Source organism: Pseudophryne corroboree, chromosome 12 (genome assembly GCF_028390025.1).
Source record: "Pseudophryne corroboree isolate aPseCor3 chromosome 12, aPseCor3.hap2, whole genome shotgun sequence".
Taxonomy (NCBI): Eukaryota; Metazoa; Chordata; class Amphibia; order Anura; family Myobatrachidae; genus Pseudophryne; species Pseudophryne corroboree.
Genome location: NC_086455.1, coordinates 93,465,842 through 93,491,901, shown reverse-complemented (window position 1 = coordinate 93,491,901; position 26,060 = coordinate 93,465,842). Strand labels below are relative to the sequence as shown.

At 44.6% G+C, this 26,060-nt stretch overlaps 2 protein-coding genes across 3 annotated transcripts in view; both read right to left on the bottom strand.

Annotated features, from left to right (window-relative positions):
• Positions 1–6,120: 6,120 nt before the first annotated feature.
• On the bottom strand, positions 6,121–7,047 carry LOC134979932 (paraneoplastic antigen Ma1 homolog). The gene has a single exon (XM_063946542.1). The coding sequence runs from the start codon at positions 7,045–7,047 to the stop codon at positions 6,121–6,123; it is 927 nt and encodes a 308-aa protein (XP_063802612.1).
• Positions 7,048–9,832: 2,785 nt separating this feature from the next.
• Positions 9,833–26,060, bottom strand: part of CCDC32 (coiled-coil domain containing 32) — a 78,089-nt gene continuing 61,861 nt past the window's right edge. For both annotated transcript variants that reach the window (XM_063947802.1, XM_063947801.1), the window contains exon 4: positions 9,833–13,869. In XM_063947802.1, the coding sequence (XP_063803872.1) occupies positions 13,731–13,869 (139 nt within the window). In that variant the 3' untranslated portion in view covers positions 9,833–13,730. The remainder of the gene's footprint in view (positions 13,870–26,060) is intronic.

The window sequence follows — 26,060 nt, the reverse complement described above, 5'->3', positions numbered from 1 at the left end:
AGACAATAAACTCCTCCGTATGAGTGATGTAGAGCTATCTCCTTATTATTTAATAACTGACTTTGCCTTTATCCGCTTTGCACACACTGAAACTGTGACTGGGGTTTCTGTCCCTAATAATCCCCTGGACAATTCAACGCAGCCTCTTTCCAGCGCTTAAACACTGTTTTATTGCTGACAACTGGGAGTGTCATAGTTATTTGCGCAGGCTAATATGGTCTATTCACCTCCTGTGACAAATAAAGTTATATTGCTGCTAGTATATGGTGTAGGTAGCAGATTAAATGTACTAACACCTCCACTCCCCAGTGCTGCAGTAACAACTCCCCAACTCTCCTTCTCTCAGCAGCTGACAGCTCTTTCCTATGGCTTCACAATATATATATATATATATATATATATATATATATATGGCACAAATAGATCAACGCGCTGTGAGTTAGTGCCTAAGCTTGAGTGGTAGGCCATTAATTGGTGCTAGCATTTGTTCAATGTCCCAGCAATATAACATAATGTCCTTAGTTCAGATCCTGCTAATACTCTCTGCACTTTATAATATAGTCAATGATTACAGGAGACAACTTTCTTACATATTTGAATAAAATGCCTTTTTCGCTCCTCTCCCTGAAGTAATGCAGGATATATTAATGTAAGTCACTCCGGTTACTCTCTCTCTCTATATATATATATATATATATATATATATATATACATATGTGTGTGTCCCCTGCTTAATAAATGCTGCCTAGCACTGATGTTCATAGCCTTTGTATAAGGGTTACTAGATATATGATAGTCACTTCGTAGTGTTAGGCTAGGGTGCGAGTGAAGTGCATGATGATTTTTTTCCACTCACGCTTTAGTACTGCTGCTGAGCCCCGACTCCTCCTCTTGTTCAATGATGAGGTGTTGAGCGGGCTGGGATCCCCCCACTGCTTTACATCGGCGTCGGCACTGCTCTGCTTACCAACCAGGGTAGCTTCTCTGGTTGCTATGGGCCATTACTTCCGCCGGCGCCAGCCCTTCTCTGCACTCGCTGCCTCCCGGGTCCTGCCGTCACCGCTGCAGTGTGCCTCAGCACTCTTCCGCCCGATCAGCGCCAGACCTCCTCCGCCTTCCAGCACCAGTGTCTTTGAGCCCTCCGGCCTCCTGGATCCCGCAGGCGTCCCCGGCAACACTGGCACAGCGGTGAGTAGAATCAATAGTACTCGCCCCGCCACTCTTCAGCGCTCCTACACCAGCCCTGCTCCGGCTACTTCACCTGGACTCCGCCGGCCGCAGTGACAATATGCAGCTGTCAGCGGGGCAGGAGATCCAGGTGTGCGCACTCACAGGAGGAACAGCAGTCTGCCGTGCCTCTGACGGGGAGCGCTTTTTATATTCTCCCCGTTAGTGGCACGCGGCCCCTTCAGCCTCTCGTGGCCCCCCTTGTTTTCCCGCTATGCCCGCGTGAAACCTTGCTCTATGAGCGCGGGGACACTCTGGAAGCTTCCCCAGCTTCTTCCATAGTGCCCCATGTAATGTATTTTAACCCCTTCAGTGCTGCTAAAAGGAGTCTGTCCCTCTATATTAATGTACAGTATATTTACACTATTTTATACATATTTTACGACACAAATTAATAAATCCATATACATACACGTACATGAACAATACACCATTATATATTATTTAATACATATCATTATTTACACACTTTATACATGGCTACACTCTCCCCCTGGTGATCTAAACAAATTAATTTGGGTTAGGTCACCACTCATACCTTTTATATTTCACTTAATAATTGTATGTATAACTTTAGAAATAGGGCCAGGTAAGGATAGCATTGGGATGTATTATTCTTGGTTCACTGCTAGGTATTCCTAATTCATCATAAGTAAGCATAGATGGGGGTTGGCATACCCTTTTTGGCCTATCCCATACCTGCTCCTTCTCTATTTCACTATAAGGATATGAAAACCTATCAGAGTCATCTGATACTCTTGAATTTTCGGCATTACAATATTCCAGATTTCCTTCCCAGGGATAGTTATCATTAAACTCTTGGATTTTACCTTCCACATGTTCTAGGGGACCCTCAGTAACATGTTCATCAGTAAATTTGTTAAAACCTAAAGACTCATCTTTATAACAATACCCTTGTATCTCTGGCTCATCATCTAACTCATCCACAATACTCAATTCATTAGGTATTACATTTCTACCTTCCCTTCTCTCCATAATTGTACTGGTAGTGTTTTTTAATTCAAGCCCTTCTAACCGAACTTCTTTCCCTATAGGTAATTGATGCTGTCTATGATATGTCAGTATCCTTTCTTCTCCTGCCTCAGGCTTGATCTTATATACAGGTAAATTTGAAAGTTTTTCAAGAACCACAAACGGATCTTCTCTCCACCTATTTGAAATTTTAAACTTTCTTGGTGTTCCTAAATGTCTCAATAGAACTCGATCCCCTGGAACTAACTCATGTTCACGTATTCTCCTGTCATATCTAGTCTTATTTTTTAATCCCAATTTTCTGGCTGCACTTTCAGCAATCTCATAAGCCTCCTGTAAGTCTTCCCGCAACTTCTTTATGTATTTTATGTGAGAAATGGATGGTTTGTCACTATTGAATATCCCCATACATACATCTATAGGAAGCCTGGCTTCACGACCAAACATTAAGTAATAGGGGGAATACCCTGTGGCTTCATTTTGTGTACAGTTATATGCATGTACTAAACGGTCAGTATGTCTTTTCCAGTACCTTTTATCAAAAGGATTTAACGTTCCCAACATATCCAACAAGGTTCTGTTGAACCTTTCAGGTTGGGGGTCACCTTGTGGATGATATGGGGTTGTCCTTGATTTAGTTATTCCACAGATTTCACAAACTCCTTTATCAGTTTACTTTCAAATTCTCTACCTTGGTCAGAGTGAAGTCTGTTTGGAAGACCATAATGGACAAAAAATTTGTTCCATAATGTGTTTGCTACCGTAGATGCCCTTTGATTTGGTGTTACATATGCCTGGGCATATCTGGTAAAATGGTCACTAATATGTGGCATTTCTTTCCTGGTTCTACTTCTAGTGTCAAAACATCCATGCATACCAAATCCATCGGCCCACTACTTTTAAAATTTACCAAAGGGGCAACTTGCTTAACTACGGTTTTCCGAACTATACAATTTCCACAGTTTCTACAGTAACCTTCTACTTCTTCCCTCATCCCTGGCCAATAAAACCTATCAGATATTAACTTTAAGGTTTTATCATACCCTAAATGGCCATGGTCATTGTGCAAAGCTTTCATCACTGTATTTCTGTGCTTTTTAGGCAGTACTAACTGTTGCCTTTCACCTCCTTCATGTTTTTAGATACACGATATAATAGCCCATTCGTTAGGAATAATTTGTTCTTCTGTCGTTCCAATAACTTAGCTTCCTTGGTAAATAGTGGGGGCTTAGGATTCCAACTCTGTTTCATTTTTTCTATTACATCTCTTATGTCTGGATCTTTATTCTGATCAGTATGTATCTGACCTCTCCGGAGTCTTGGCAACCCTTCTAACTCTAAATTACTCAGCCAACAATATGATAATGGGAGAGCTTTAGAAGTGGTTCCTAAAGGACTTAACATTTCCCCTGGCATCATTTCTCCAATTTGTATTTGATGACATATCCCTTTCACATCTCCCATAGGCACTTCAATCCATTCTTCTTCAACATCACTATTTTCTTGGTTGGGGATCCTGGACAGTGAGTCAGCATCAATGTTATTAATTCCAGGTCTATATTTTAGAGAAAAATTATACAAGGCCAATGCTGCAAGCCATCTGTGTCCAGTAGCATCGAGTTTTGCTGTTGTTTGTATATATGTTAAGGGGTTATTGTCGGTGTGCACCTCAAAAGGTACACCATACAAATAGTCATGGAATTTTTCTACCACACACCACTTCAAAGCCAAAAATTCCAACTTATGGGTAGGATAGTTCCTTTCACTAATGGATATGCCCCGGCTAGTAAAAGATACAGGTTTCAATTCACCTTGGTACTTCTGATATAATATCCCTCCTATTCCTTCTTGTGAAGCATCTGTGTGAAGTACATATGGAAGGGTTGGGTCAGCATATGCTAGGACTGGAGCACTGGTCAGTTTTTCTTTTAAAGCTTGAAAAGCCATTTCACATTTATGATCCCATCTGTTTCCGAATGGTTCACTTGGTTTGTACCAATGGTTGGATATTGTTTTAGTGGTTTTCTTTTTATTATTTGGGGGATACCCTTTAGTCAAGTCAGTGAGAGGCTTTGAAATTTAAGAATAGTTTGGGACAAAACGGCGGTAATAACCACAGAAACCTAAAAAAGATCTAAGTTCTTTCAATTTAGTTGGACAGGGCCAATTCTTCACTGCATCAACTTTGGCAGGGTCAGTTGACACCCCTTCCCTGCCTACAATGTATCCCAAGTATTTCACAGAGGACCTACATCATTGGCATTTATCGATGGATAACTTCAATCCTCCCTCTATTAATCTATCCAACACTTTTAATAGACGGGAGTTATGTTCGGCAAGGGAATTTCCAAAAACAATAATATCATCTAGGTAGACAATAACTTCTCTGTAATTCATGTCTCCTATAACTCTCTCCATAGTCCTTTGAAAAGTAGCAGGGGCTCCCTTTATACCTTGTGGCATCTTCAAAAATTCAAAGAATCCCAATGGGCAGATAAATGCTGTTTTTTCTGTCTTCTGGGCACATAGGGATCTGATAAAATCCATTTCTTAGGTCAAGTACAGAAAACCACCTGCTCCCTTGGAAGCAATCTAATGCCTCGTCAATCTTAGGAACTGTATACTGGTCTGGTACGGTTCGAGAATTCAGTGTCCTATAATCTACACACATACGGATCTTTCCATTTTTTTTTCTTGCTATTACAATTGGAGAAGCATATGGGCTACGGGACTCTATAATGATTTGGTTCTCCAGTAATCCCTTCAGATGTAACCGAACGTCTTCAAAATCTGCAGGTGCTATCCTACGAGAACGCTCTCTAAAAGGACTTGTATCATTTAACTTTATGCCATGCTCTACTCCTTTTGCTTCTCCTAAGTCCCATTCTCCTGTTGAGAACGCTTGTTTCCTGTATTCTAATTCCTTCATTAGAGAGGTCTTGCCTTCTTTTAACATGTCACTTTCCTGAAAACAAACATCAAATTCGTTCCCACTTTCACTAAGATTTATTTCTGGTTGCACCAGCAAGGTATGTCCTACATCCATAACTCATCCATCTTCATTCTGGCACCAATTTGATAGTACGTGGTATAACTGAGTGTTGGTCCCCACAATCACAGGGGGTCCATTTCTTTATCCCTGAATTTCAGGACATATAAGAGCAATAAAAGGTACTTCTAAAGGCTCTTCAGGTGTTTTCCTATCAAATTTAAGGGTTACTTGTACATAACCCAAGTAGGGATATTTTTCGACACGTAATCCCCAGATGACTAGCCCTCTGAGTGGTTGTATGGGTACATCTGATATATGATCATACCATGTTTCAAAAAATTATAGACACCTGGGAACCACTATCTAAAAATACCTTACAATTATTCCCATTAATAGATGCAGGAACTATGGGGGTAGGCCCCAATAAACCCTCTGGCACTTTCCCATTCCACCAGGAATTCCCCATTGCACAGTAGCTGACTTCTAGGGGTACTGTGAGGGGTTCACAGCCCTCCCCTGTTCGTTTCCCTGCCCTGTAGAATTTCCTCTATGTGCGTTATAATTTGTTACAGGAGTTCTTGAAGATGATCCATCAGTATTAGCATAACATTCTAAAGCTATGTGTCCCATTCTACCACATCTAAAACATCCTCTTCCCCTATTATTGTAAGAGTTTCCTCTTCCCATGCCTCGATCAGATGAATTGTTATTACTCCTCTGAGAAGAGTTTCCTGAGTTTCTGCTACTTTGAGAGTCTATAAATTGCTCTATTTTCTTATTTTGCTCCTCTATCATTTTAACTATCTTATCTTCAAAAGGATTTACTTCTACAGAGGGTTGAATGACTTTAACCTTTTTTATTGTTTTTTCTCTCATTTCAATTAATACTTCTTCCTGCTTTATTTCTTTTAAAAATTCATTAAAAGTAGGATAGGTTCCCTTGTTCCAGAGCATCTAATCTTCTGGGCCACAGAATCAGTTGTCAGTGCTCCCCTCAGTAACTGTTTCATTCTGCTTCTATCTACTTCATCCCGGGTAATTCCACCCTTTTCTACTATCTTGTATAAAAGTTTGTCCAATCTTATTAAGTAAGCACTTAACTTTTTTCCAGGTTCCTGGAACGTATGATGCAACCTAGATGTTAAATCCCCTACATCCTCTAATGTACCATAGGCATAATCTAGAGCCTCAAAATACGTCTCAAGAGTAGCTTGTGGATTACTTCGTCTAGCTGCCTGTATTATTCCCATGGCAGGCCCTCTTAGGCTTTCAACCACTCTTTGCCTTTTTATTTGATCAGGGCATTGCCATTCCTCAGCTTGCTGAACAGCAGCTTCCTTCCAGGACTCGTACGTTTCTTCACCTAGTGGTACAGGCACTATCCCCGAAAATATTCGTAATTTCTTATAGCTCTCTTCATAGTGCCAGCGTTCTAACTGGGTAACCACTCTATCTACCATTGTCTCAAACTGTGACCCATCTACATTTGCACCATTTCCTTGTGTATTACTATGTGCATTTTCCCTTTCAGGGGTATCCCTAGAAGTGGATATGTGTGCATTACTAACTTCCTCATCTTTTCTCTTAGGCCAGATAATATACCACCGCCTCCCAATTTCCTCATTTGCCATTATCATCATTGGTATCATACATGGGTCTAACTCCCTTTCAGCTTCTATTAATATGGCTATTTCCTCTCTCCATTTATCCACAATCTTAGGTCTTTTAACCCCATATAATTTGTCTATAATTGTTCTAATGACTTCTTCATCTGAAAATTCAGAGAAATTTCCTCCTATTTCTATACACTTTTTAGGATTTTTCTCTTTTTGCATACACCAAGTGTATATATCCTCTCCTGTTAAATTCTACATTCTTACTAAACTCGTAATCTCAGCAGACTTGCCTCCAAATGTAACCCCTCCCCTAATACTTTAATATGAGATTCTGAATTATCTCAATAAGTGATGGTTACTCAATATCTGTGCCTCCACCCAAGCTAATTGTTTGGGCTTGCCTGGGTAAGCCTTTCTCTAGTGATGAATAGTTATTGCAAATCAGTCTGTCTCATAAATGTATATATGTACACATTCTTTTCAATATTATACCTGTTCTTCTGTTTGCGTTCCAGGATCTCCGGATGGAATTTTCAAATCACATTACATATGGTAAGTATAAGTAAGTGTATTTATTCATCACAAATGTATTTAACAGTTAAAAGAAAACACATTTTACCAGCATAGTAAGACAAATTACATTTACTACCCTGTCCCACTATTTCCCCCTTTAGAACCTATACAAGTTACTTTGCATGCAATACAAAAATTACCTTCGTTAAGCAACACCGTTAGGTGTTAGAGTGACCCGGGTACTCCTGATATGGTAGTGCACTATAAGGGCCCATAAAACTCATAAAAAACAATAATTAATACTAAACATTTAACATCACACTTTAGTAATAAAATTCTCCTTTCTTTTCGCAGTCTGTGGGAGAAGTGCTTGTCTCAATACAGAACACTACTGTAGCAATTGCTGTCAAATATATTGTAATATATTGCCACCTATGTTCCTTCTTTGTCTGTTAGGTAAAAAAGTATCTTTTCCTCAGGTGTAGCAAACATTAGCAATAGATTAGTTCCTCCATTACTATATAAGCAATAAAAGTGTGGATGTAGCTGAACAATTCTATATTGAACTCCTTGTAAATATGAAAATTCTGATCTCTGGCAGCGGTGTTCCTTAAGCAAACTACATGCCTTAGTATTCCCGGTCATTAGTATCCTCTCTATCCTGATGTAGCTTAAATGTAAACTGTCTCTTAGGTAAGGCAATATCTTGGTTAATGACACTAAATGGAATATACTGTGGATCTCAGTTAATTTGAATACTCCAGCCCTTAACTGCCAGTCTCTTCGCAATTACATACAATATGGCTAGTTCTTTTAGACAATAAACTCCTCCGTATGAGTGATGTAGAGCTATCTCCTTGCTATTTAATAACTGACTTTGCCTTTATCCGCTTTGCACACACTAAAACTGTGACTTAGGTTTCTGTCCCTAATAATCCCCTGGACAATTCAACGCAGCCTCTTTCCAGCACTTAAACACTGTTTTATTGCTGACAACCGGGAGCACCATAGTTATTTGCGCAGGCTAATATGGTCTGTTCCTCTCCTGTGACAAATAAAGTTATATTGCTGCTAGTATATGGTGTAGGTAGCAGATTAAATGCACTAACACCTCCACTCCCCAGTTCTGCAGTAACAACTCCCTAACTCTCCTTCTTTCAGCAGCTGACAGCTCTTTCCTATGGCTTCACGAATATATATATATATATATATATATATATATATATATATGGCACAATTAGATCAACGCGCTGTGAGTTAGTGCCTAAGCTTGAGTGGTAGGCCATTAATTGGTGCTAGCATTTGTTCAATGTCCCAGCAATATAACATATAATGTCCTTAGTTCAGATCCTGCTAATACTCTCTGCACTTTATAATATAGTCAATGATTACAGGAGACAACTTTCTTACACATTTGAATAAAATGCCTTTTTCGCTCCTCTCCCTGAAGTAATGCAGGATATATTAATGTAAGTCACTCCGGTTACTATATGTGTATATATATATATATATATATATATATATATATATATATACATATGTGTGTGTCCCCTGCTTAATTAATGCTGCCTAGCACTGATGTTCATAGCCTTTGTATAAGGGTTACTAGATATATGATAGTCACTTCGTAGTGTTAGGCTAGGGTGCGAGTGAAGTGCATGATGATTTTTTCCACTCACGCTTTAGTACTGCTGCTGAGCTGACCGCTCCCCCGACTCCTCCTCTTGTTCAATGATTAGGTGTTGAGCGGGCTGGGATCCCCCCACTGCTTTACATCGGCGTCGGCACTGCTCACCAACCAGGGTAGCTTCTCTGGTTGCTATGGGCCATCACTTCCGCCGGCGCCAGCCCTTCTCTGCACTCGCTGCCTCCCGGGTCCTGCCGTCACCGCTGCAGTGTGCCTCAGCACTCTTCCGCCCGATCAGCGCCAGACCTCCTCCGCCTTCCAGCACCAGGGTCTTTGAGCCCTCCGGCCTCCTGGATCCCGCAGGCATCCCCGGCAACACTGGCACAGCGGTGAGTACAATCAATAGTACTCGCCCCGCCACTCTTCAGCGCTCCTACACCAGCCCTGCTCCGGCTACTTCACCTGGACTCCGCCGGCAGCAGTGACAATATGCAGCTGTCAGCGGGGCAGGAGATCCAGGTGTGCGCACTCACAGGGGGAACAGCAGTCTGCCGTGCCTCTGACGGGGAGCGCTTTTTATATTCTCCCCGTTAGTGGCACGCGGCCCCTTCAGCCTCTCGTGGCCCCCCTTGTTTTCCCGCTCTGCCCGCGTGAAACCTTGCTCTATGAGCGCGGGGACACTCTGGAAGCTTCCCCAGCTTCTTCCATAGTGCTCCATGTAACGTATTTTAACCCCTTCAGCGCTGCTAAAAGGAGTCTGTCACTCTATATTAATGTACAGCAGTTCCTACCTCCCTATATTTACACTATTTTATACATATTTTACCACACAAATTAATAAATCCATATACATACACATACATGAACAATACACCATTATATATTATTTAATACATATCATTATTTACACACTTTATACATGGCTACAAAAACAATGACTACAACTCTCACCAGCTGCACAGTGAACTAGGATACTATAGCATTGCTCTGTCTGTTTTGCTTAGGTAATCTGGAGTTAGTGGTGGTCATTCCGAGTTGTTCGCTCGCTAGCTGCTTTTAGCAGCATTGCAAACGCTAGGCCGCCGCCCTCTGGGAGTGTATCTTAGCTTAGCAGAATAGCGAACAAAAGAGTAGCAGAACTGCTACTAAAAATTTTCATGCAATTTCTGAGTAGCTCCAGACCTACTCCTAGATTGCGATCACCTCAGTCCGTTTAGTCCCTGGTTTGACCAGCCACTCCCGTTTCTCCAGCCACTCCTGCGTTTTTCCCTGGCACGCCTGAGTTTTTTAGCACACTCCCGGAAAACGCTCAGTTACCTCCCAGAAACGTCCCTTTCCTGTCAATCACTCACCGATCAGCATGCGCATTTTCCACCTAATCGCTGCGTTGCGAAAAATGGCAACGAGCGAACAACTCGGAATGACCACCATTGTTAGAAGCAGAATTTAGCCTGTTTAATTGTTAGATATTTGGGGAATTTGGGATAGCCGCATCCCCTTTGATTATTTGTCTGTTTTAGCTTTTATTGCCCATTAGTGGGTGTTGGGTAATGGCTGGGATCTTAATCAGTAAACCTTACACGTTTGTATTAGTTCATATTTAGAGCATTGTAGACTGATTGATCCAGGGTGCAGGAGTCTAAGGGAGTAGGCTCAAAGGGAAAAGATATATAACCTCCTCCTAACCCTCTTGTCTATGCTCACTGTCTGCCCCTTCTGTGTCACCCTGGGCTGTTAGCAACTCACCTTTTAGATTGTAAGCTCACAAGAGCAGGGACTTCTTTCCTCATGTGCCTTTCCTTTTCTTACTTACACTATCTTATACTCCTTACTCCCTTTGATGGCACCTAACCCCGGGTTTTCTATACCTGTCCTACTGTATATTGTCTTGAACTGTAAGTGCTGTTTTCTTGTTTGCTCATTTGATTATGTACTGTGTAATGGGCGCTGCGGATCCCGTGTGGCGCCATATAAATAAAGGATAATATTAATAGTAGTAAAGTAGAAAATACTTTATTGTAATTACATGTATGGTCCAAAGTCTATTTTATAATGCTGAATAAAAACCTAAATGCACTGTAACACGTGTCCTCATGCATCAAGCCTCAATACGCCACACAATGTGAGATGCCTGGCGTGAGTGAGCCGCCAAAGGTTCCTGGCAACTCTGCTTGCTTCGGGTATTTTTTTTGCTGAAGATCTCTGTTAATGGCAACGCAATGCAATTAGGATGCACCGGGAGACTGTGCCGATTAATTTGATAAGCGACACTTGTATATTGTATGTGGCCGAGTCTGTATACGGAGCACAATGGAACTCGTATTGGAAAAAAGCTGTGGCTGCTACATTGTAGCAATTTGTATATAAGGCCTAATACAGACCTGATCGCTGGCCAGCGATTTTTGCAGCACTAAGATCAGATAGTCGCAGCCTACAGGGGGAGTGTACTTTAGTTGTGCAAGTGTGCAAATGCATGTGTAGCAGAGCTGCACAAACTGATTTTGTGCAGTCTCTCCACAGCCCAGGGCTTACTCAGCCGCTGCGATCACTTCAGCCTGTCCGAGACCCGGAATTGACGTCAGACACTTCCAACGCTTGGACATGTCTGCGTTTTCCCAGACACACTATGAAAACGGTCAATTGCCACCCACAAACGCCCTCTTCATGTCAGTCACCTTGCGATCTCCCGTGCGATCGCTTTTTTCACACCATCCCGTCGCTATGCACCGACCCTCGTTGCTGCGGGGTTCTGGTATGAATGGTCGACAATGTTAAGATCGACAGTCATTAGGTCGACATGGACAAATGGTCGACACATGAAAAGGTCGACATGGCTTTTTTATATAATTTTTTCTGTAACATGACCAGGAACCCCAATTAGTGCCCGCATGGCTGCGGGCAAGGTGCCTCGCTCCACTACCGCTGCGCTCGGCACAGGTGTTACCGTTCCCAATCGTAGTCCACGTGTATGGTAAAGTATGAAAGAGTTACAAATCTTTTTTTTTTTTAAAAAAAGCGATGTCGAACTTTTCATGTGTCAACCATTTGTCCATGTCGACCAATAGTGGTCACCCTGACTGTCGACCTTAACATTGTCCTCCATCTGAACGGATACCTTGCTGCAGTCCGTCGCGCCTGCGCATTGCAGTGAATATGCATGCGCAGTCCAGACCTGATCGCAGGCAGTGAGAAAACGCAGCCTAGCGATTACCCCCATAGATTCAGCAGCTCAGTCGCACAAACATATGTGTCGCATATCAAATTAATCAGCACAGTCTCCTGGTGCATCCTAACCACATCATGGGGGTAATTCCAAGTTGATCGCAGCAGGATTTTTGATAGAAATTGGGCAAAACCATGTGCACTGCACGGGAGGCAGATATAACATGTGCACAGAGAGTTAGATTTGGGTGGGTTATTTTGTTTCTGTGCAGGGTAAATACTGGCTGATTTATTTTTACACTGCAAATTAGATTGCAGATTGAACTCACCCCACCCAAATCTAACTCTCTCTGCACATGTTATATCTGCCTCCCCTGCAGTGCACATGGTTTTGCCAAATTGCTAACAAAAATCCTGCTGCGATCAACTTGGAATTACCCCCCATGTTGTGAACAAGAATCATTGTTAGCCCAGAAAGAAACCCAATGCTAGCAGTCTCAGGGGACCTGGCCCGCCGAGAGAGGCTGTGTGGCGCAAGTGCAGCAATGATGTATGTGGACACATCTGTACTTATGAACACATTGAGTATTAAATGGTCCTTTCCCTTTTCCAGTACTTGCTGCTATAATGCCAAAGACATTATTTAAATGAGCTATTTTAATGGGATATCCTGAAGTTTTAATCCCCTTTCAACATTCAGCACCACTATTGCCCCTTTTATACCTACTGAGGATGGTCGCACCCGGGAGCCTGACACGGATGCTTACCGGCTGCGACCTGCCTCAGGCCCCTCACCGCCGCCGTTTCCAACCCGGCATATTACTGTGACGTCACCGGTGACGGCGCTTAGAGATCACATGATCTCCAACCGACGCCCGTCCCCAGAGTGAATGGGAAACGGGTCGCATTAACCCGGCTTCTTGTTTACACAGCACACCCTACTTGCTACCCGAGTTGGAATACCGGGTCGCTCAACCCAGATTATTCCAACTAGGCCCTTTTACACCGTACAGCAACATGGGTTATGCGCGCTCATGTGCATTACCCGTGTTCAAAGCTGGGGGTGTAAAAGGGGTATAGTTCATGCATATTTATACCTGCCAATAAAATCTGCTATTCCAAGCAGGCAAATAAAAAGAATCTTACAGAAAATGACACAATTACAGCACACTGAACATACATGTTCTCACTTTGGATACTGGTGTAGTTGGCGGTAGGTGCAGATTTTTATTTTTTAATCAAATACTTTAATTAAACATGTCTCTGCTACTTTAGTGTGTTTTAAATATACACATTGTTAAAAACGTAATATTAATAGAACCGAAGTAAGTTGTTGTTTTTTTGTTCTTATTCTAATATATGACATTTTGAATTTGCTGGACTGTAGTAAGACAGGACCTCTCCCTCCCCAAAACAAACATGAAATGGATGGATGCTGCAACTGCTATTTTGTCCCTAATAAAGAATACTAGGACTGACAAGAGGTCATTCCCAAGGGGGAAAAAGAGTGCCTTGGGGATTTGTGAATTAAATGTTAATTATCTCCGATACAACAGTCTGGTTTGAGATGTGCAGGTGGATATCAATAGTACAGAAGCTCTCAATGTTCAGCCGTGGCAGGGTCCAGGTCCTTCTCAGCATTTACTGGGGGAAATTCTCCAGGTATTAGACACTGCACTTCCTCTGCACTTATAGCAACTTTCTCTGGCTGCAGCCATCGCTTCAAATGTTCTAGCGTGCTGAAAAGGTGAAAATTGAAAAAAGGAGAAAAAAAATCAATAGAAGTAAGCAGCTTAAAAGAAGCCAAAACAGTAAGACTAAGCAAGAGTAATGAGTCCTGAGATGTCATGTTGAGGTAGGAGGTTTACTTCAAGCAAATGTGCGACAAGTGTATAAGGAAGAGAGGAATATTAGCTGCATTTATTTTCTATAAATACATAACTGGAAAAATGTTGACAAATGATGTCAACATAGGGCCTAATTCAGACCTGATCGCAGAAGCAAATTTGTTCTCTAATGGTCAAAACCATGGCGGTCATTCCGAGTTGATCGTAGCTGTGCAAAATTTTGCACAGCTACGATCATCTTTCCTGACTTGCGGGGGGACGCCCAGCCCGGGGCTAGTCCGCCCCGCATGTCAGCCCGGCCCCCCTTGCAGAAGTGCAAAGGCATCACACAACGGCGATACCTTTGCACTGCAGGAGTAACTCCCGGCCAGCGAAGCTTTAGCGAGCTGGCCGGGAGCTACTCCTCGCTCCCTGGCCCGCAGCGGCTACGTATGACGTCACGCAGCCGCTGCGGCTCTCCCCCCGTTCGGACCGGCCACGCCTGCGGTGGCCAGACCGCGCCTACAAAACGGCGGCCAAACGCCGCCGTTTCTCACCCTCCCGCCCATCGATCGCCTCTGCCTGTCAATCAGGCAGAGGCGATCGCTATCCTGCTACGGCCCTCGGCCGTCCCGCATGCACACTATGGCGCCTGCGCATGCGCAGCAGGGACCGGTTGGCTCTGCTGCATTAAAACGCAGGGAGCGAACAGGTCAGAATGACCCTCCATGTGCACTGCAGGTGGAGCAGATAATGGGATTTTGGTACTTACCAGATAAATCCTTTTCTTTGAATCCACAGAGGGCACTGGAGCACTCTTGTGATATGGACGGGGCGTTAGCAGGGATAGGCATATTTAAATATTTAAACTAGTAACTCTCCACCCCCTCCATACTCCCAAAGGTACCTAAGTGTTTTTACTGAGCCAAACAGGAGCGATAGAGAGAATGAACAATAGAGAATTACATATAACATTATAACATAACGGACAACAATAAGTTGACACATAACGTAACGGACAACTAAACAGTTGGCACAATAATAGATATCACCGTAACATTTGAACAAGTCGGTGAGAATGTGTTACCATAAGATCCACTGAACTTACCACCAGACAGGTAAAAACTGCTTTGGGCGGGCGTCCAGTGCCCCCTGTGGATTCAAAGAAAAGGATTTATCTGGTTAGTACCAAAATCCCTTTTTTCTTTTTCATCCACTAGGGGTCACTGAAGTAATCTTGGGACGTACCAAAGTTTCCCCCTTGGGCAGGAGAGCTGTTTGGCACCTGTAACACTAGATGGCCAAAGCTAGATGCTGATGCCGCAAACGTATCAAACTTGTGAAATCGCACAAACGTGTGCACTGATGACCATGCAGCTGCACAGCAAAGTTGCGTCGTAGAAGCTCCACGACCTGCTGCCCATGAAGTTCCTACAGAATGTGTGGAACGAGCTGAAACTGATGTAGGCGGTTGTAGCCTAGCATAAAGGTAAGCCTGACATATGGTCAGTTTAATCCATCTGGATCAGGTCTGCTTGGAAGCTGGCCAACCCATTTTGGCTGCATCATAGAGAACAAACAATATATCCGTTTTATGTACAGTTGATGTTCAGACCACAAAAGCGTAGAGCGCGTGTACCACATCCAAAGTAGCTGGAGTTCCTGAACCTTCTGATAACACAGGACCTACGATTGGTTGATTGATGTGAAAAGAAGATACCACCTTTGGCAGGAAAGCGGGATTCATCCGAAGTTCCGCTCTATCATAATGAAACACCAGGTACGGTGGCTTGCATGACAAGGCACCCATTCTGAAACACGCCTTGCTGAAGCTAAGGCTAGAAGAAAAACTGTTTTGCAAGTGAAAAACTTAACATCCACTTGTTGTAAGGGTTCAAAAATAGAAGACTGTAAAAAATCTAAAACCAGATTCAAGTCCCATGGTGCTGTCGGTGGTATAAATGGAGGTTGAACTCTCAGGACACCTTGCAGGAAAGTGTGAACTGTTGGGAAAAGGGCCAAACGCCTTTGAAAGTAAAATTGACAAGGCAGAGACCTGCACCTTTAGTGTAGATAACCATAATCCTCCATCTAACCCAGTCTCTAAAAATAGTAACAGACGAGATAACTTGAAAGATGTCGGAAACTTCCGAACTTCACACCACCCTATATAAGCACGTCAAATTCTGTGGTAACGAGCTGCTGTAACTGGTTTCCTAGCACGTAACATGGTTGGTATAACCGATTCTGGAATGCCTTCTCGTGTTAAGAGGGCTGTTTCAACAGCCACCCCGTCAAACGCAGCCGCGCTAAATCGGGGTAAAGAAACGGATTGCAGCAGGTCTGGACGTAGCGGGAGCGGCCACGGATAGTCTGCGAGTAGACCGCGGAGATCAGAGAACCACGCTGTCCGAGGCCAATGAGGCGCCACTAGTATGACTGTCGTGGACTCTCTTTTGATCCGCTTTAGCAACAGAGGAAGCATCGGATATGGTGGAAACAGATACATGAGTCTGTATGGCCACGCGATTGTGAGAGCATCCACTGCCAATGCCTTTGGATCTCTTGTTCTGGACACATACTTGGGTGTCTGATGATTTTGGCGAGATGCCATTAGATCCACCTGTGGGTAACCCCACCGCTGGACCAACATCTGGAACACTTCTGGATTCAGTGCCCATTTTCCTGGATGAAAATCCTGACGGCTGAGATAATCCTCCTCCCAGTTGTCCACTCCTGGAATAAACACTGCCGACAATATCGCTCAGTGATGCTCGGCCCAATTCAGGATTCGAGCAACTTCCCGCATGGCCATGCGACTTCGAGTTCCTCCTTGTTTGTTGATGTATGCGACTGCCGTCGCGTTGTCTGACTGGACCTGGACAGTCTGAGACTGGAGCATGTGCACTGCCTGTCGCAGCGCGTTGTAAATTGCCCTGAGTTCCAGGACATTTATTGACAGTAATCTTTCTTGGTCTGACCAGCGACCCTGAAGCTAACAATTTTGGACCACTGCTCCCCAACCTCTGAGACTTGCGTCCGTCATCAGAATTATCGAATTCCAGACTCCGAACCTTTTTCCTGCGGTGAGATTGTGAACTTGGGAGCCACCAGAGTAGTGATACTCTGGCCCTTGGAGACAACCGCACCATCTGATGAATTTGTAGATGCAAGCCTGACCACTGTGCGAGAACATCCAGTTGAAAAGGATGAGAGTGAAATCTCCCGAACTGGAGTGCTTCGAAAGACGACACCATCTTTTTTAACAGTCAAATGCACAAATGCACCGAGACTGTCCGTGGATTGAGCACTAACTGTACCAGATTACGAATACTTTGCGCTTTCTGTTCTGGCAGGTAAATTCGTTGATCCACCGTATCGAGAATCATTCCTAGGAATTGAATTCTTTGAGATGGAATCAGGCTTGATTTCTTGAAGTTGACAATTCAACCGTGCTGAACTAGTACATTGTACGTTAGTAAGGCATGTTGAAGGAGTGTCTGTTGAGACGGAGCTTTGATGAGCAGATCGTCTAAGTACGGAACTATTATCACTCCCAGGGATCTGAGATGAGCTATCATCACAGACATCACTTTTGTGAATACCTGAGGCGCTGACGAGAGGCAAAACAGTAGCGCCTGAAATTGATAATGGTTTTGTTGTACTGCAAACCTTAAGTACGCCTGATGCGGTGGCCAAATTGGAATGTGTAAGTACGTATCCTTGAGATCCAGTGAAATCATGAATTCCTGTGGCTCTAAACCTGCAATCACTGACTGCAGGGATTCCATCTTGAATCTGTAATACGTAACGTACTGATTGAGCCCCTTTAGGTTCAATATCAGTCTGACAGAGCCATCCGGCTTTGGAACTACAAAAAGACAGGAATAATAACCCTGACCTTGTTGTTGAACTGGAACCGGAATCAAAACTGCTGAATCTACGAGAGACTGAATCGCGGTCTGCAGAACCGCCTTTTTGTCTTCTGACACAGGCAGACCTGTCTTGAAAAATCGCATTGGTGGAAGACAATCGAACTCTATTTTGTAACCGTTGAACACTAACTTACGGATCCACCCATCTGTGGATGTCTGAAACCACACCAAGTGAAACGTCTGAAGGCGTGCATCCACAACTGAAGATCCGAGATGGGCTGGAAGCCTGTCATGCCACTGGCTTGTCGGCGGTCTTAGCGTCCTGACGACGGTTAGTGGTTTGTTTAAAACCACGTCCTCTACCACGTCTACCGTGTGTGGTTGTTCCTCTAGCACGGCCTCGAAAGGACTGTGGTCTAACTGATTTGAACGATGGTAGAGTATTTACGTTTAGGAACCTGTGTAGGCAATGGTAGGAAAAAAGGACTTGTGGCCTGAGAAATCCATTTGTCCAATTCAGGACCAAACAACATCTCACCAGCGTAAGGCAATGCTTCTATTCCTCATTTGGACTGCCTCCGCCTGCCAAGAACACAGCCAAAGTACACGTCGTGCCACCAATAGTGAAGCTTAAAGGCGAGAATTAACCTGGCCAACGTCCATACGTCGCATCGCTATCGCTAGATTGGCCTGCCATGCAGGCCAATCTAGCAGGTCGCTCACTTCACCTGCTGGGTAAAATGAGTGGCCCCCCCGTCTCCGCCCGCACGCTCAGCACACACCGCGATGTGCTGAGCGGGGGAAGAGAAGTGTGCTGAGCGGTCCCTTTTTGCCAGTTTATAGGTATTTTTGCTGCCCAGGGCGCCCGCGCCCTGCACCCTGTGTGTTTGGGCAGCAATGGCGCGCTGCGCTCCTGCCAGCCGCGCTGTACCTCAGCCGCCACTTTTCTTGATAGAAGATCTGTCTTCTTCTACTCACCTGTCTTCTGACTTCTGGCTCTGCGAGGGGGGTGACGGCGTGCTGTGGGAGTGAAAATCTAGACACGGCTAGTGTTCAGTACCCCTTCAGGAGCTAATGGTGTCCTGTCAGCCAGAAGCAGAGCCATGAAACTCTTCAGGTATTGGTTCCTACTTCTGCCCCCTCAGTCCCACGAAGCAGGGAGTCTGTTGCCAGCAGTTCTCCCTGAAAATAAAAAACCTAACATAAGTCTTTTCAGAGAAACTCAGTAGAGCTCCTCAGAGTGCATCCAGTCTGCCTGGGCACATTTCTAAAACTGAGGTCTGGAGGAGGGGCATGGAGGGAGGAGCCAGTTCACACCCATTGAAAAGTCTTAAGAGTGCCCATGGCTCCTGCGGAACCGTCTATACCCCATGGTCATGAAGTGGACCCCAGCATCCTCTAGGACGTATGAGAAAGCAGTAGTACTGTAGATAAGAGCTAAGTCTCCCAAGTTTATTCTAGGTCAGGGTCATAATGTTGACATTCATCTTGTAGGGAATCCAGATGATAGGTCGATAGTGATAAGGTCAGCATGTCAATGTTCGACATGTGTTGTTGTTGTTTTTTTGTTTTGCCTTTTATTGTTTCTTTCATTTTTCAGGACTTTCATACTTTACCATCCACATCGATTACAACTGGGAATAGTGACCTACGAGCCATGTGAGGGCGCGCGATGCACTAATTGGGGGTCCACGTGCTAAATTTTGACACCCAAAAACATTAAAAACTCACGGCGCTCTTTTCATGTGTTGATTATTGTCATGTCAACTTTCTGACCATGTTGACCATTTGGTGTGAATTTAGATATTGTCAACCTTCTGACTGTCGACAAATTGATTCATAACACCTTGTAGTCGCTGATGTCAACATGAAAGAAAGTTGACATATCGTCTATGGTGGCCCGACTTACTTGCTCCTGACAGCTGCAGTGGCTCCAGTGCGGATTCTGGGCCCCGCTGGTCATATGACCATCAGTTCTGGCAGGATCATCTTATCCTTCAGCTTTCATTTTAATCCATACTCCTCCCCCTAGTGTCTAACCCTAACCATCCTGACCTGAAACCTAATCCTAATGTCAGCATTCTGGTAAAGTCGACATATTGCCTATCAACATTTTAACAACGTTGAAATTGTAACTGTCAATCTAATGACTACATCCAATGTGAACAGGCATACTCCTTTAAACCCTTTTTTTATATATATATATATATATATATATATATATTTATTAGAGATGAGCGGGTTCGGTTCCTCTGAATCCGAACCCGCCCGAACTTCATGTTTTTTTACACGGGTCCGAGCGACTCGGATCTTCCCGCCTTGCTCGGTTAACCCGAGCGCGCCCGAACGTCATCATCACGCTGTCGGATTCTCGCGAGGCTCGGATTCTATCGCGAGACTCGGATTCTATATAAGGAGCCGCGCGTCGCCGCCATTTTCACACGTGCATTGAGATTGATAGGGAAAGGACGTGGCTGGCGTCCTCTCCGTTTAGAAATAGATAGGAGAGTGAGAGTGAGACACTTCATTTACTGGAGCTTAGGAGGAGTACTCAGAAAGTGCAGAATTTTGCTGATAGTAGTTAGTTAGTTATACTAGTGACTGACCAGTGAGACCACCAGTGCAGTTTTATTATTATTTAATATAATCCGTTCTCTGCCTGAAAAAAACGATACACAGTGACTCAGTCACATACCATATCTGTGCTCAGCCCAGTGTGCTGCATCATCTATGTATAATATCTGACTGTGCTCACACAGCTTAATTGTGGGGGAGACTGGGGAGCTGTTATAGGTTATAGCAGGAGCCAGGAGTACATATTAAACAGTGCACACTTTTGCTGCCAGAGTGCCACTGCCAGTGTGACTGACCAGTGACCTGACCACACTGACCACCAGTATATTGTGATTGTCTGCCTGAAAAAGTTAAACACTCGTCGTGTGACTTGTGTGGTGTTTTTTTATTCTATAAAAAACTCATTCTGCTGACAGACAGTGTCCAGCAGGTCCGTCATTATATAATATATACCTGTCCGGCTGCAGTAGTGATATATATATATTTTTTATATCATTATTTATCATCCAGTCTATACTAGCAGCAGACACAGTACAGTACGGTAGTCCACGGCTGTAGCTATCTCTGTGTCGGCACTCGGCAGTCCATCCATAATTGTATACCACCACCTACCCATGGTTTTTTTTTTCTTCTTTATACATACTACATCTCATTATCAACCAGTCTATATTAGCAGCAGACACAGTACGGTAGTCCACGGCTGTAGCTACCTCTGTGTCGGCACTCGGCAGTCCATCCATAATTGTATACCACCTACCCGTGGTTTTTTTTTCTTTCTTCTTTATACATACTACATCTCATTATCAACCAGTCTATATTAGCAGCAGACACAGTACGGTAGTCCACGGCTGTAGCTACCTCTGTGTCGGCACTCGGCAGTCCATCCATAATTGTATACCACCTACCCGTGTTTTTTTTTTTTCTTTCTTCTTTATACATACTACATCTCATTATCAACCAGTCTATATTAGCAGCAGACACAGTACGGTAGTCCACGGCTGTAGCTACCTCTGTGTCGGCACTCGGCAGTCCATCCATAATTGTATACCACCTACCCGTGGTTTTTTTTCTCTTTCTTCTTTATACATACTACATCTCATTATCAACCAGTCTATATTAGCAGCAGACACAGTACGGTAGTCCACGGCTGTAGCTACCTCTGTGTCGGCACTCGGCAGTCCATCCATAATTGTATACCACCTACCCGTGGTTTTTTTTTTCTTTCTTCTTTATACATACTACATCTCATTATCAACCAGTCTATATTAGCAGCAGACACAGTACGGTAGTCCACGGCTGTAGCTACCTCTGTGTCGGCACTCGGCAGTCCATCCATAATTGTATACCACCTACCCGTGGTTTTTTTTTTCTTTCTTCTTTATACATACTACATCTCATTATCAACCAGTCTATATTAGCAGCAGACACAGTACGGTAGTCCACGGCTGTAGCTACCTCTGTGTCGGCACTCGGCAGTCCATCCATAATTGTATACCACCTACCCGTGGTTTTTTTTTTCTTTCTTCTTTATACACACTACATCTCATTATCAACCAGTCTATATTAGCAGCAGACACAGTACGGTAGTCCACGGCTGTAGCTACCTCTGTGTCGGCACTCGGCAGTCCATCCATAATTGTATACCACCCACCCGTGGTTTTTTTTTCTTTCTTCTTTATACATACTACATCTCATTATCAACCAGTCTATATTAGCAGCAGACACAGTACGGTAGTCCACGGCTGTAGCTACCTCTGTGTCGGCACTCGGCAGTCCATCCATAATTGTATACCACCTACCCGTGGTTTTTTTTTCCTTTCTTCTTTATACATACTACATCTCATTATCATCCAGTCTATATTAGCAGCAGACACAGTACGGTAGTCCACGGCTGTAGCTACCTCTGTGTCGGCACTCGGCAGTCCATCCATAATTGTATACTAGTATCCATCCATCTCCATTGTTTACCTGAGGTGCCTTTTAGTTGTGCCTATTAAAATATGGAGAACAAAAATGTTGAGGTTCCAAAATTAGGGAAAGATCAAGATCCACTTCCACCTCGTGCTGAAGCTGCTGCCACTAGTCATGGTCGAGACGATGAAATGCCAGCAACGTCGTCTGCCAAGGCCGATGCCCAATGTCATAGTACAGAGCATGTCAAATCCAAAACACCAAATATCAGTAAAAAAAGGACTCCAAAACCTAAAAGAAAATTGTCGGAGAAGCGTAAACTTGCCAATATGCCATTTACCACACGGAGTGGCAAGGAACGGCTGAGGCCCTGGCCTATGTTCATGGCTAGTGGTTCAGCTTCACATGAGGATGGAAGCACTCAGACTCTCGCTAGAAAAATGAAAAGACTCAAGCTGGCAAAAGCAGTAGCACCGCAAAGAACTGTGCGTTCTTCGAAATCCCAAATCCACAAGGAGAGTCCAATTGTGTCGGTTGCGATGCCTGACCTTCCCAACACTGGACGTGAAGAGCATGCGCCTTCCACCATTTGCACGCCCCCTGCAAGTGCTGGAAGGAGCACCCGCAGTCCAGTTCCTGATAGTCAGATTGAAGATGTCAGTGTTGAAGTACACCAGGATGAGGAGGATATGGGTGTTGCTGGCGCTGGGGAGGAAATTGACCAGGAGGATTCTGATGGTGAGGTGGTTTGTTTAAGTCAGGCACCCGGGGAGACACCTGTTGTCCGTGGGAGGAATATGGCCACTGACATGCCTGGTTAAAATACCAAAAAAATCAGCTCTTCGGTGTGGAAGTATTTCAACAGAAATGCGGACAACAGGTGTCAAGCCGTGTGTTGCCTTTGTCAAGCTGTAATAAGTAGGGGTAAGGACGTTAACCACCTCGGAACATCCTCCCTTATACGTCACCTGCAGCGCATTCATAATAAGTCAGGGACAAGTTCAAAAACTTTGGGCGACAGCGGAAGCAGTCCACTGACCGGTAAATCCCTTCCTCTTGTAACCAAGCTCACGCAAACCACCCCACCAACTCCCTCAGTGTCAATTTCCTCCTTCCCCAGGAATGCCAATAGTCCTGCAGGCCATGTCACTGGCAATTCTGATGATTTCTCTCCTGCCTGGGATTCCTCCGATGCATCCTTGCGTGTAACGCCTACTGCTGCTGGCGCTGCTGTTGTTGCTGCTGGGAGTCGATGGTCATCCCAGAGGGAAAGTCGTAAGCCCACTTGTACTACTTCCAGTAAGCAATTGACTGTTCAACAGTCCTTTGCGAGGAAGATGAAATATCACAGCAGTCATCCTGCTGCAAAGCGGATAACTGAGGCCTTGACAACTATGTTGGTGTTAGACGTGCGTCCGGTATCCGCCGTTAGTTCACAGGGAACTAGACAATTTATTGAGGCAGTGTGCCCCCGTTACCAAATACCATCTAGGTTCCACTTCTCTAGGCAGGCGATACCGAGAATGTACACGGACGTCAGAAAAAGACTCACCAGTGTCCTAAAAAATGCAGTTGTACCCAATGTCCACTTAACCACGGACATGTGGACAAGTGGAGCAGGGCAGGGTCAGGACTATATGACTGTGACAGCCCACTGGGTAGATGTATGGACTCCCGCCGCAAGAACAGCAGCGGCGGCACCAGTAGCAGCATCTCGCAAACGCCAACTCTTTCCTAGGCAGGCTACGCTTTGTATCACCGGTTTCCAGAATACGCACACAGCTGAAAACCTCTTACGGCAACTGAGGAAGATCATCGCGGAATGGCTTACCCCAATTGGACTCTCCTGTGGATTTGTGGCATCGGACAACGCCAGCAATATTGTGTGTGCATTAAATATGGGCAAATTCCAGCACGTCCCATGTTTTGCACATACCTTGAATTTGGTGGTGCAGAATTTTTAAAAAAACGACAGGGGCGTGCAAGAGATGCTGTCGGTGGCCAGAAGAATTGCGGGACACTTTCGGCGTACAGGCACCACGTACAGAAGACTGGAGCACCACCAAAAACTACTGAACCTGCCCTGCCATCATCTGAAGCAAGAAGTGGTAACGAGGTGGAATTCAACCCTCTATATGCTTCAGAGGTTGGAGGAGCAGCAAAAGGCCATTCAAGCCTATACAATTGAGCACGATATAGGAGGTGGAATGCACCTGTCTCAAGCGCAGTGGAGAATGATTTCAACGTTGTGCAAGGTTCTGATGCCCTTTGAACTTGCCACACGTGAAGTCAGTTCAGACACTGCCAGCCTGAGTCAGGTCATTCCCCTCATCAGGCTTTTGCAGAAGAAGCTGGAGACATTGAAGGAGGAGCTAACACGGAGCGATTCCGCTAGGCATGTGGGACTTGTGGATGGAGCCCTTAATTAGCTTAACAAGGATTCACGGGTGGTCAATCTGTTGAAATCAGAGCACTACATTTTGGCCACCGTGCTCGATCCTAGATTTAAAGCCTACCTTGGATCTCTCTTTCCGGCAGACACAAGTCTGCTGGGGTTGAAAGACCTGCTGGTGAGAAAATTGTCAAGTCAAGCGGAACGCGACCTGTCAACATCTCCTCCTTCACATTCTCCCGCAACTGGGGGTGCGAGGAAAAGGCTCAGAATTCCGAGCCCACCCGCTGGCGGTGATGCAGGGCAGTCTGGAGCGACTGCTGATGCTGACATCTGGTCCGGACTGAAGGACCTGACAACTTTTACGGACATGTCGTCTACTGTCACTGCATATGATTCTCTCAACATTGAAAGAATGGTGGAGGATTATATGAGTGACCGCATCCAAGTAGGCACGTCACACAGTCCGTACTTATACTGGCAGGAAAAAGAGGCAATTTGGAGGCCCTTGCACAAACTGGCTTTATTCTACCTAAGTTGCCCTCCCACAAGTGTGTACTCCGAAAGAGTGTTTAGTGCCGCCGCTCACCTTGTCAGCAATCGGCGTACGAGGTTACATCCAGAAAATTTGGAGAAGATGATGTTCATTAAAATGAATTATAATCAATTCCTCCGCGGAGACATTGACCAGCAGCAATTGCCTCCACAAAGTACACAGGGAGCTGAGATGGTGGATTCCAGTGGGGACGAATTGATAATCTGTGAGGAGGGGGATGTACACGGTGATATATCGGAGGATGATGATGAGGTGGACATCTTGCCTCTGTAGAGCCAGTTTGTGCAAGGAGAGATTAATTGCTTCTTTTTTGGTGGGGGTCCAAACCAACCCGTCATATCAGTCACAGTCGTGTGGCAGACCCTGTCACTGAAATGATGGGTTGGTTAAAGTGTGCATGTCCTGTTTATACAACATAAGGGTGGGTGGGAGGGCCCAAGGACAATTCCATCTTGCACCTCTTTTTTCTTTAATTTTTCTTTGCGTCATGTGCTGTTTGGGGAGTGTTTTTTGGAAGGGCCATCCTGCGTGACACTGCAGTGCCACTCCTAGATGGGCCCGGTGTTTGTGTCGGCCACTAGGGTCGCTTATCTTACTCACACAGCTACCTCATTGCGCCTCTTTTTTTCTTTGCGTCATGTGCTGTTTGGGGAGGGTTTTTTGGAAGGGCCATCCTGCGTGACACTGCAGTGCCACTCCTAGATGGGCCCGGTGTTTGTGTCGGCCACTAGGGTCGCTTATCTTACTCACACAGCTACCTCATTGCGCCTCTTTTTTTCTTTGCGTCATGTGCTGT